The sequence below is a fragment of the Engystomops pustulosus genome, chromosome 10 (genome assembly GCF_040894005.1).
Source record: "Engystomops pustulosus chromosome 10, aEngPut4.maternal, whole genome shotgun sequence".
NCBI classification, from domain to species: domain Eukaryota; kingdom Metazoa; phylum Chordata; class Amphibia; order Anura; family Leptodactylidae; genus Engystomops; species Engystomops pustulosus.
In genome coordinates, this window is record NC_092420.1 from 32,866,942 (window position 1) to 32,879,927 (window position 12,986).

General features: G+C 41.9%; 2 protein-coding genes across 3 annotated transcripts in view; one reads left to right on the forward strand and one right to left on the reverse strand.

Annotated features, from left to right (window-relative positions):
- Positions 1-12,986, reverse strand: part of RPL3 (ribosomal protein L3) — a 61,337-nt gene that overhangs the window by 37,022 nt on the left and 11,329 nt on the right. The window lies entirely within an intron of this gene.
- SYNGR1 (synaptogyrin 1) overlaps positions 1-12,986 on the forward strand; it is a 29,942-nt gene that overhangs the window by 9,635 nt on the left and 7,321 nt on the right. For both annotated transcript variants that reach the window (XM_072128611.1, XM_072128610.1), the window contains exons 2-3: positions 5,230-5,467; positions 11,637-11,782. In XM_072128611.1, the coding sequence (XP_071984712.1) occupies positions 5,230-5,467; positions 11,637-11,782 (384 nt within the window). The remainder of the gene's footprint in view (positions 1-5,229; positions 5,468-11,636; positions 11,783-12,986) is intronic.

Here is a 12,986-nt window from a genome sequence, read left to right on the forward strand (position 1 = left end):
CACAGGATCTGATTTTGGCGCATTGGCACCAGGTTTCATGTGACAGAAATTTTTTTTGGGGGGGCGGGGTCGGATGAACCGACTGATTCGGACAGGATTTAACTTTTGTCGCAATCCATGCACTTACATGCATCGGGAAGAAGATGATGAACTCCGGCGGACCTGAGCAGGGAACGACACATGCAGGATATCTGGCACACGATCGGAGTGAATCGCGTCAGAGTTCATTCTCTTGTCGGAAACTCCAAATTGGGGAACGCGCAGGACCGAAGTAAATGTGCCCCAATGTGTCCATATTTATGACTATTAATGCAATATAGTTTAAAGGGAACTTGCCTTTTTAAGCTGGTGACGGGTTCCAATAGTCTATGCTGCGCTGATTTTAAAAATGCCTTTGTAAGTATTCTGAATCATTTCAGTAGTTTTATATAAATTTAATTCACATTATCTGGCTCCCTGCCAGGATCTTCCGAGGACCCGAGGATGTCTCGTTTTTACCCTTTCATTACAATGTGCTGTCAGCACATTGTAATGAATGAGGAGGAAAATCCCCGTATACTGCCATACTGTAGTATGGCAGTATATGGTAGGATCAATCGGACAACCTAGGATTAAAGTACCCTAGGGAGTCTGAAAAATAGTAAAAGTAAAAATTAAAAAAAGTTAAAAAAAAATGTATAATTAAAAAAACCTAAAAATTCAAATCACCCGACTTTCCCTAACTGTAACACAAAAAAACTGAAAAAACTAATAAATCGAGTATAAGCTGAGGGTAAGAAATGCATTGGTCACAGCTTCCCAGTATATTGCCATAGTATATTATCGGCCCCCCTGTAGTATATAGCCTGCCGGCCCCTGCCCCAGGTATAATGCCTGTATGAAAAAAAAGAAACTCACCTTCCAACGCCCCTCTGGCAGGTCCTCTTCTATACATCGCAGCTCCGGCATCGGCTCCGTGTCCCTGTGCAGTCCATCGCATGCGCCAAGACGTCAGCCGCACGCTGACATTCTAGTGTGTGCCGATGCCAGCACACATAGTAGAACGTCAGCGAGCGGCTGGCGTCATGGTGCCTGCGACAGGGCACGATGCCGGGGCCGCAATGTATGGAAGGTTTTTCAGCATATTTTTTGTGCTAAAAAAAATCTGCTTATACTTGAATATAAGCGGTAGTTCATTTAACATACTTGGGCTACCCCTGCTGTTGGCACATATCTCCATGTATTTCTATGGGCTCGCACACGGCTGTAGTCTCCACAGCTTGGTGTGAGCCCTGTTTTCCTGATCACTCCAGCGGTTCTAAGATCGTACCAGGCATTCCCTCCCAGTGCCTTTTCCTGTAATCTGTTGTCGAGGAGCTTCACTACTGCGCATGTACATAAATCGCCATAAACATTTAAATGCCTAGATCAGGAGTGAACAACATACAGCCATCCGGCCAAATGCAACCTGTCAAGCCTGGAGTTGCGGCCTGCACCCTGCTGACACTCAAAGTCCATTGAGTGCTCCCATAACTAATGGAATCTGTCCAGGAGGCCGGGTAGAGGTGAATGCAGCTGAGAAATTTACACTGCTCCCTGGTCTTCTCTGTCTCTGGACTCAATACTGGTTGTATGCGCCAGTTTCAAGACCAGGAGAAAAGCGGCCAAAGAGAGCAGAAGTAGGTGTTTATCAGCTGCTCCCGAGTCCTCCATCTTTCCTGGCACGGCTATTCTCTGGTTTTCGATGCAGGCACATACAAGCAGCACAAGACACAGAGCGGCACATGGAGAAGAAGCTGCAGCGTGCTGCAGGGAGCAGGTGGTTGCTGGGGGAGGGGAGTATTTATTATAATAATAATTCTTTATTTATATAGCACACACCGATTACACAGCGCTGCACAAAGCATGCAAATCAGTCCCTGTCCCCATGGAGCTCACAACCTAAACAACCTAACAGTATGTTTTTGGAGTGTGGAAGGAAACTGGAGTACCCGGAGGAACCCACGCAAACACGTAGAGAACATACAAACTCTTTGCCGATGTTGACCTGGGTGGAATTGGAACTCAGGACCCCAGCGCTGCAAGGCAGAAGTGCTGCACACTCAGCCACTGTGCCGCCCCTATATATTGCTATACTCTGGTTGAAGTTGAGCAGTATGACAATATAACGCTCAGACCAATAAAAATTGTTTACCCCTGGCCTAAATCGATCAGGAACAGAACAGGTGTTTAAAGGAAATTTCATAATTTTTATAAGAAATTTATTTATGTATATGTATGTCAATGTTGTTACGTTTGATCACGATTCTGACTCCAGAGCCGTGCTTCCAGCAATATTCCATATTCTCCTGTAGTATTTTCCCAGCCAGTACATGCTATATCATGGCCTTTTGCATTGCAGTGTATTTATGGGGGAACAATGAAGATCTGTCTGCACTGTACTTACATACTTTTACACAAGAGCCATATTATGCAGCCCGCTGTAACATCATTTCCTGCAGGTCACATGCCGAACTAATGCAATTTTCTCTGATTCAATTAAAATGGCCATTGTGACCGATGCCTTGTGACACTCAGGAGTTCTTGTGCGGATGTCTTTGATGTTTGTAGCCTCGCCAGGCTGCGTTCTGTAACTCCAGCTGGTATTACATACATGTGCACATGAATAGCCCTTAATTCATGAATGATAATTGGGATCGGGAGAAAATATAATTTCATGGATGCCTTATTTCTTGGTTTCTTAATAAATATTAGAATATTACTGGTAACTGTAATTTTAGGATCTTGGTCTAGTAACTGCAGGGTATTTAAGCCAGAAGCTAGTGAATGAATATTTTACAGACTTGTATAGAGACATTCTATGCCAAGCTTACTTTTTAGACAACATCTGATACAAGCAGGCTGCTGTTCTTCTGTATGGCAAAGTAGAAGCATCCAATAGTGTTATGTTTAAAGAGGTTGTTTGTAGATTAAAGATTATTTTAGGGCCATTATGAAAAAAAAATAAATTACTGTATGTACTCTAGTATAAGACAGGGCCCCTAATTTTACCACAACTTGGAAAACTTATTGACTCAAATATAAGCATAGGGGGAAATGCATTGGTCGCAGCCTCCCACGGTAATGAAATGCCCTGCAGCCCCTCGGTATATTAAACAAATAAACTCGTATAATAGTCTTCCGATGCTCCGTACAGCTCTGCTTCCCTCCTAACAGAGCAAGTAGAGATGCAACCATGTGCTCTGCCTGCGTCACACACTGGGGCACATTTACTTGCCTGTCCCTGTGCGATCCCCGAGGTGCGTTGTCCGACGATCCTGCACAGCTGCCGCGATTCACAAAGATCATGCGCCCGAGATCCTGCATCTGTCGCTTCCCCGCTCAGGTCCACCGGAGTTGACCTTCTTCTTCCCGGTGCATGTAAGTGCTTGGTATTGCAACAAAATTTAAATGTTAAATCCCGCGCTTTGTCCGAATTCGTTGTCTGACGCCCCCCCCCCCCTTTCATTTGTGTCATGTGAAAGCCAGTGCAATTGCGACACAAAACGATCGCCTGCGACACAATCCCTGGCACGATCCCCGAAAATGTCGGAAAACCCCTTGGAAATGTGGCTGCGGGACCTTAGTAAATAAGCCCCAGTATGTCGCTGCTGACGTCATAATGTTCACCGCGGGCAGAGCTCATGGCCACGTCTTTGCCCACTCTGTTATGAGACAAGAGGAGCTTTAGGGAGCATTATAGTATGTAAGTTTATTTTTTTTATACTCTTGTATAGGCCAAGTTTGGGTTTTTTCAGCACATTTATAAAATTATTAAATGGGTGTTCCCATGAATACAAGATTCTTTAATGTACTCAGGATAATAAAATTACACTTTCTCTAATTCACTGTATTATTAACAAAAATACAGCACAGATAGAATTCCATCCGGTCTCATTCAGTCCTAGTGTTAAGAATTTTGGTTGTCCCTGGATATCATCATAAATCTTCTATGGCCTGAATAGCTTCTCTTAATTGCACACTGCAGTGTTCTCTTCCTCCTGCCCCTCCCCCTGCATTACAAGACCAGCTCAGACACAGGCACTTCCTGCCAGCAATCCAGGAGGGTGTGTTATAGGTGTGGGAGCAGAGCTGAGAGTGCTATTTCTGTGTATAATACTGGATGACAGATTATTGATGCATCATCAATATTGCAATATTGTAACAACTCTAAATTGTACAAGAATAAATATCATCCGCTAGTGACATCTAGTGTGAACAAAGAGTTATATCTACCTAATCACGACATATATAAAAAAACACTGGCCACTCTGTGTACCACCTTTGAATGGGGAAGAAAGCACCCGTTAAGGGGAAATAGGATGCACTCTACATTCCATTCAGAAAATAAAGTTATTTACCCCCGCAACTCTAAGGGGACACAACTTTGTGCCATATTTCACTAAACACTAACATCAGGGTCCTAGGCTTATAAACACACAACACCCTAGCCACAAAAATATTTATTCTTACAACTATTCTGTTTGATATGAGTTCCTGTAGATTTTTAACTATATTTTCCTTCTCCTCACAGTGTCATTGCTCATTATCAGAGAGAATAAATAAAAGTTATAAGTTTTATGGGAAATAAAATTGCTCCCAAGCACATGACCAATGGGTCTTAGTGAGGCCATCTCAGGCCTTTTTTGTGAGTTATGAAATTTGATGAGGACCCAGTCAATCACTCATCCACAATTTGGTAATAATGCTGGATGGGACACATTCAATCATTAATCTGGCGCTTCCCTGCAATGGCCCAACAGATTTCACCAACAATTATCCATGAGAATCCATGTTTCTTAACACGAGATCTAGTAGAAATATAACTTTCATCTATAACCACAAGCAGAATGTCATTGCTGACTGTGCATCCCACCTTCAGAAACACCTTTAAAAAGAGATGGAGAGCGCGCATGCTGCACCATTCATCTTTATGGTGCTGACAGAGATTGCAGAGCGTCATACTGTGTAATTTCTGTCTGTGCCATAGAGATGAATAGATCAGAAGGCGCATGAACGACCGGCTGGACTCTTCATCTAGGGCTACGGGCTGTCTGGTGATCGGTGGGGGTCCCATCACTGAGACTCCCACCGATCAGCAAGTTATTCCCTATCCTGTATGTCGCTGGAGAACCCCTTTAAGTAAAAATGGATTGTTTTATATTTAATGTGATTGTTTTCTGAACTCTTGTTCTTTTATGATCTATGTAGGTGTTTTCCATCGTGGTCTTCGGGAGTATCATTAATGAGGGATATATTAATAAGGCAAGCGAGGAGGAGGAGCACTGCATTTTCAACCAAAACCAAAGTGCCTGCACCTATGGTGTGACAGTAGGGGTGCTGGCCTTCCTCACCTGTGTTCTGTATCTGGCAGTAGATGTCCACTTTCCACAGATTAGCAGTGTGAAAGACCGCAAGAAAACCGTTGTATCTGACATTGCCGTGTCTGGTAAGTTGTTGCTGTGTTTGCTTAGTGCTTGATCATGCCACATAACCAGTATTCAGTAGCTATGATTGCATTTGATAAAAACATTGGGCCGCCGTCTTGACTTCAATCATCGCTCCCTGTGACATCATTGGTGCAAATGCATATTTTTATTTTTTTTTTTACCAATTTGACAGCATTTGGAATTTTTGCCCTAATTCCCTGTACACGGCATGGAATATTAAATACCATCACTGCGAAGTGCAATTTCCTAAACAGAAAACATGCTCTCATACAGCTCTTTACCAAGTGGAAAAAAAAGTTAGATTTTTGAAGGTGGGAAGTGGAAAATGGAAACGCAAAACAAAAAAGGGCCTCAGCAGGAAGGGGTTAAAAATAAAACTCCTTTTGTTGCCTATTATAGCCACTGGCAGAACAACTTTACAATTTTTAATTTGCCCTATCCCCCCACTACTTGCCGTTTATGCTCGAGTGTAACCCAAGTTTTTCAGAACAATTGTGCGCTGGACGAGCCATGTGCACGAAGCTGTCGTGGGCCTGGAAACAGCACCCATGCACATGAAGAAGAGCTGCCCGGGGCGTCGGAATGGTGAGTGCTCCGGTTTTTTTTTTTGTTTGTTTTTTTCTTTATGTGCTGAACATAGTGGGGGATGGCTGGCTATGTACTAGACGGGGCTGGCTGACTATATACTACTGGGGGCCTGCGTGGCTATATACCTGGGAGGCTGTGACCAATGCATTTCCCACCCTAGGCTTATACTCGAGTCAGTAGGTTTCCCCAGTTTTTTGGGTAAAATTAGGTACCTTGGCTTATACTCGGGTATATATGGCATTTCTTTACTAGTAAAGCAGCAGCAGCCAGATTCAGGCCAGAGTAAAGATCTATGGCACCTGATCACGGTGCGGTGAGCACACTGTGACCGAGCTGGGCGGCTAAATATAGCTGCAAGGCTTTCAGTGGAGAAAGATGAGAACTCCCCCTCCCTTCTCCATCCAGCCCGGGCAAGCACACGGCCATGTGAATGAGGCCTAACTTAAAGAAAATGGGTGTTGCGTTTTGTCGCAGTATTTTGAAGCAAAATTTGCCAGACAAAACTAGTATAAATGTACCAAATTTATTACACTACATGTGCTGCTCTGATCTGTCTATAAATAGTGGCAGCAATAGTTGTGCAGGTGGCATCTAGCCGTGTAGAGCTCAACTTTCCAAATGTCTCTTTTATGATCCTGGGCTGTACACCAAGTATGAATAAATTACAGAAAAGATTCTTAGTTTGGTGCCAGCTCGGTTGGTTCTGACCTAAGAGCCAGGTGTGAATGATACTACATTTTTCCTGATACTATGAAGTTCTTGGTGCTTTATGAGCATATCAACCCATGGGTTCACTTAATTTTGGTGCAGTTCTAAGGCATATTTTAAAACACCGCTCCATTGCTGGATAATGTGAAAAGGTTTCTTAAACCTGTACGCCCCTTGCATACAAACGTGCGGTTAGTGGTGCAGGGGATCTAAACCAAATGTCAAGTACATTTAGCTTTGTTAATCCTCATAAGTCAAGGAAAGGTCTTTGTGTGTAAGAGCTCACACTCTAAATGATTATTTTTTGCTTTGTCCACTAATACTGGTCAGTGACTTTTTCTTCAATGTGCTGCAGACACAAGATTACTTGAAAGTCACATGGTTTTAAAGAGAAGCTGTCACCAGGAATGTAATTTTTAGCTGGTGTCAGGTTCCAATAGCCTATGCTATACTAATTGCAAAAATGCCATTATACTACAGTTTAACTCACATCACCTGGCTCCCTGCCAGCAGCATGTGGTGAGTCCCTGGGGAGGGGCGACTGCAGTCTGTGTGCGCCTGTCTTCTCTTCCTCCATTCTTCCTCTACTCCACATCATTCCTTGTTCTGCCTGCTCAATGCATATGAATGGAAGTGGGGAAGAGGAGGGAGCTGTATGAGTATGGAGAGAGGAGACTGACACAGGCACACACAATCTTCCCACTCCCCTGGGGACTCCCCACATGTTGCTGGCAGGGAGCCAGGTAATGTGAATTAAACTTGTATAAACTACTGAAATTTTTCAGAATGCTGACAAAGGCATTAAAAAAATCGGCATAGCATAGGCTATTGGAACCTGACACCAGCTAAACATGATATTCCTGGTGACAGTTTCACTTTAAAATATCCACTGCTGACGACAAACAGATTCTCCATTTGCCCCTATCCCTCTGTATACATTTTTAGTGTATCTGTTTAAATGGATCATAAAAAAGGATGGATATACTGATGCAAAATAAGGAAACATATGTTACACAGAGCCAGTGTTAACCCCTTCCCGCTCAGCATCCGATATATCAGATGCAGATCTGATGCCGGACCAGCATTTAAACTGACTTTGGGGGGGTCTTTGGACTCCGATCAGGACCCCAGGGTTGCTGGCAGGCAGTGCCCTTAAGACCTCATCTTAAAGGCACAGTGTCAGCCTATGCACGTGAATAGGCTACCACAGCTAATACTCTGCAGTACATCAGTATTGCAGAGTATTATCATGAACAAGCAATCGGATGATTATTTTTTATTAATTTTTATAAAAATGCCCATAAGCCCCATAAAATATAAAGAGACATATAACACAAAAAGTCTAAATCATAACACAAACCCCACATATATAGTATCACCGTGTCTGTAACAACCCCTAGAATAAAAGTAAATAATTATTGAACACGCATGATGAACGCAGTAAAAAAAAAACTGTTAAAAACCCGCCAAAAAGTGATCAAGAGAACATATGTACTCCATAATGATACTGTTGCAAAGTACAACATGTCCCGCAAAAAAAACAAACCCGCTCCATAGTCAAAAAGGTAAAACTGTTATGCCACTTGGAAGACGGCCATGCAAAAATGATAGATTTTTTTTTTTCCCCCACATTACGGTTTTATTTGGCAAATTTAGTAAAACTTAAGAAAAAAATATTCAAGAATGGTATCTCCGTTATTGTATCATGCTATACGGTGAACACCAAAAAAAAAAAAGTAAAAAATATAGTATAGAATTGATGCTTTTCTACTCCTGCCCTCAAAAAAAAAAGTTCCTAAATTTTCAACATTGGGGGGATACCAACCCCAAAATGGTAACACTGGAAAAAACATGGCCCCAATAACGGAAAAGCAAAAATTTTATAGCCTACAAAAGGGGCCAATGAGGAAACTAAAATTTTGGCAGCTGCAGGTCCATCCTTCCCTTCTGCGCCTCGCTGTGCGCTCATATCACAAGTAACGGCCACATGAGGGGGTCTCTGTGCTCGTAAGAAATTGCATAACAAATTTTTAGATTGGTTTTCTCTTTTGGAAATGTGTAAATTTTAGGACTAAAATTTCCTTGTGAGCTGCTCCAACATGTAGAGGTGACAGGACAAGTGACAGAGACCTGATGACAGGTGTCCTTTAACCCCTTAGCGCTCTGCGCCGTAGCTGTACTGCGCTGAGTCCCGCGAATAGTGCTCAGCGCAGTACAGCTACTGCGCAGAGACTATGCCGGTTCAGCGCTGCACAGCAGCCAAACCGGCATCGTTAGCCGCGGGGTTTCAGCGGTAATTTACCCGTTTAACCCGTTAAATGCCGCGGTCAACGCGACCGCGGCATTTAACATGCCTTCTGGGGGTCTTTACCCCACAATCGCCCCCCCCCCCCCGCACCGTTTTCGGGTGGGGGGGGGGAATCGCTGTTTTGGCACCTCTGGGGTCCGATCGGGACCCCAGAGAAGTGTGGAGGGATTGCCTTTAAGATGGCGTCTGTGACGTCATCTTAAAGGCAAAGTGTCAGCCTATGCATCTGCATAGGCTGGCACTGCCAATACCCTGCAATACATTAGTATTGCAGAGTATTATCAAGAACAAGCAATCAAATGATTGCTTGTTCATATCCCATGGTGGATCATGTAAAAAAATGTAAAAAAAAAAGGTTTTTCAATAAAAAATTACTTTATAAATCACTAAAAATGCCCATAAGCCCCAAAACATATAAAGAGACATATAACGCTCAAAAAAGTCTAAATCATAACACAAACCCCACATATATAGTATCACCGCGTCCGTAACAATCCATAGAATAAAACTAAATAACTATTGAACCCATATGATGAACGCCGTAAAAAAAAAAGTTAAAAACCCGCCAAAAATTATGATTTTTACCTATTATATCCCACTAAAAATGCAATAAAAAGTGATCAACAAAACATATGTACTCCAGAATGATACTGTTGCAAAGAACAACATGTCCCGCAAAAAACAAGCCATCAACCAGCTCTGTAGCCAAAAACGTAACAATGTTATGCCACTTGGAAGACGGTGATGCAAAAATGATAGATTTTTCCCCACATTAGGGTTTTATTTGGCAAATTTAGTAAAACATAAGAAAAAATATTTATGGCTGGTATCCCCGTAATCGTATCGACCCATAGAGTAAAGATAACATGATTATTAGGCTATACGGTCAACACGAAAAAAAAAAATAAAAAATAAAAAATCCAGTACAGAATTGATGTTTTTCTACTCATGACCTCAAAAAAAGTTCCTAAATTTTCAACAATAGGTGATACCAACCCCAAAATGGTAACACTGGAAAAAGCATCTCGTCCTGCAAAAAAAATGCCATCACATGGCCCAAATAACGAAAAAGCGAAAATTTTATAGCCTTCAAAAGGGGGCAACCAGAAAACTAAAATCCTGGCAGCTGCAGCGCCCTCCTTCCCTTCTGCGCCTCGCTGTGCCCCCATAACACAAGTAATGTCCACATGTGGGGGGTCTCTGCACTCAGGAGAAATTGTAATTGTAGTAGAAATGGTGAGTTTTCTCTTTTTATCTTTTGGAAATGTGTAAATTTTGGTGCTAAATGAACGTATAACCGACAAAATGTGACCATTCTAAATTTCACCGCCATTTTGATTCAATTACTATGAAGATCTCCAGGGGTTAACAATCTTTGTAAATGCTATTTCTGATGGCTTGAGGGGTGCAGATTTGAAAATGGGTCGGTTATATACGGGGTTTTTGTTGCTAAATATGTAAAATTTGATTTCAAACAGTATTTATCCCCAAAATAGTCAATTCTGAAAATACGGAAAATCGCTATTCGATTGGTAAGCCGCGTGACATCAAAATAAATTATCCAAACATTTCAAAAATTATGAAAATGTAAAGTAGACAAATGGGAAATGTTATTCTGCAAGTTATTTAGGTGGTAAATCGATCTGCCTGAAAACGCTGTGATTTTTGAATTTCGGAAATGGCAAATTTTTCTAAAAATTCATCATTTTTTTCTTTTTTTTGTAAATAAACGCAAAACTTATCAGCCAAAATTTACCACTAAAATGAAGTACAACATGTGGGGAAAAAACAATCTCAGAATCGCTTTGATAAGTAACAGTGTTCATATAAAGAGGCGCAGGTCAGAATCTAAAAAATGGGACTGAGCCTTAAGCTGTAAAATGGCTGCGTCCTTAAGGGGTTAAAGGGGTGTTTGTTATTGTTTGTATAATGAAAAATTATACAATTTTCCAATATACTTTCTGTATCAATTCTTCACTGTTTTCTAGATCACTGCTTGCTGTCATTCTATAGAAAGCTTTGTTTACCTCCAGTGGGCAGAAATCACATAGGTGCAGAGCTCGTTAGTATCACAGAGTAATCAGAGCTGTGTGATATAACGAGCCGTGCACCTGTGTGACCATGGGCAGATTTCTGTTCACTTTTAGTAAACATAGAAGATTCCTATAGCAGGACAGCAAGCAGAGATCTAGAAAACGGTGAGGAATTGATACAGAAAGTATATTGGAAAATTGTATACCGGTAATTTTGTATTATACAAAAAATAACATTAATTTGCCAAAGTGGGAATACCCCTTTAATACCTTTGCTGAAATTGGTGTTGATGATCTCCAAAACTAATATACATCAGCATTGAGGGCAAACTATTTTGCTCTTAGAGATTAGGCAGGGTCCCTGCCTCTGCCCATAGCAGGCAATAATTGCAAAATTGTAAAAATTGACAATGTGTGTTACGTTTATGTGCAGATAAATATATATCATATACATTGCTGCTATTGAAGCTATATGTCTACCAGCTGCGATGACATTCATCTGCTGCATATTCTTTCTGATCTTTGCTCTAGGTGCCTGGTCATTTTTTTGGTTTGTGGGATTCTGCTTTTTGGCCAACCAATGGCAAGTGTCTGACCCAAAGGAGAATCCGATGAATGAAGGAGCAGATGCTGCCCGTGCTGCCATAGCGTTCTCCTTCTTCTCCATCTTTACTTGGGTGAGTTCTGCAATGAAATATCTCAGCATTTGGTCAACAATAATATAGGACCACAGTGAAACAGCAAGGTTTCTGTGGTGGTGACCTTGGAGTAGGCTAGGACTTTACACCCTCCAACCAAGCTGTATAATTAAAGTTTGCACATCAGGAAAGAAATTTAATTTAAAGGGGCGTTCCCATTTCGGCAAATGTTATTGGTTGTATAATGAAAAGTTATACAGTTTTCCAATATACTTTGTGAATCAATTTATCACGCTCTTCTAGATCTCTGCTTGCTGTCTGGCTATAGAAAGCTTCATTGTTTATTTACAGTGGACAGAAATCTGACCATGGTCACACAGGTGCATGACTTGTTATATCACACAGCTCTGATTACTCTCTGATATAACGAGCCGTGCACCTGTGTGACCATGGTCAGATTTCTATCTACTGGAAGTAAACAGAAGCTTTCTATAGAATGACAGCAAGCAGAGATCCAGAAAACATGGAAGAATTGATACAGAAAGAATAATGGAAAATGTATTGAAATTTCATTAAACAAACAATAACATTAATTTGCCAAAATGGGAGCACCCCTTTAAGTATCTCCATTTTCTGTTGAAGAATTTTAATTATAGCCTAGTCTGCCAAAATGACTGGGTCTCCATTTTTATACTTGTTGCCTTTAAATTAAGAAGAAAAAAAAAAAATCTGCATTAGGCTATATTCACACTGCCGTTGCCCCCATACCGTAGTACAGCGGGCACACGGTGGTGCCGGGGAGAGGAGGTGGGGTAGAGCATTGCTCAACCCCGTCCCTCTCCATAGTCTAACATAGAACCCGGCGCTGTATTCCGTCGAAAGATAGGACATGTCCTATCTTTCTACGAGCTATGGAACAGTACCGCACACATGTGGCATCGTACCGCCCCCGTATGGCGCCGTGAGGCCATTGCGATGTATGGGAGATGTATATACGTCGAATTTATATATGTCCCCATACTTTCTTGTGAATGCACAGTTGCACTTGTGCATTTTCATCATACAATAGGTAGAGCTACAATTCTTTTGGCTGCATGTACAGAACAGTGGACAACAAACAACAAGGTGAGTGCCATGTGTTAAGGCCCGACTCTGCTCTACCCATCCCCCCAGTGTCCATTTAAAATGCCCGGCTGCACCACAAATCTGGGTAGGAATAGTATTTGCTCTATAACTTGCGGTG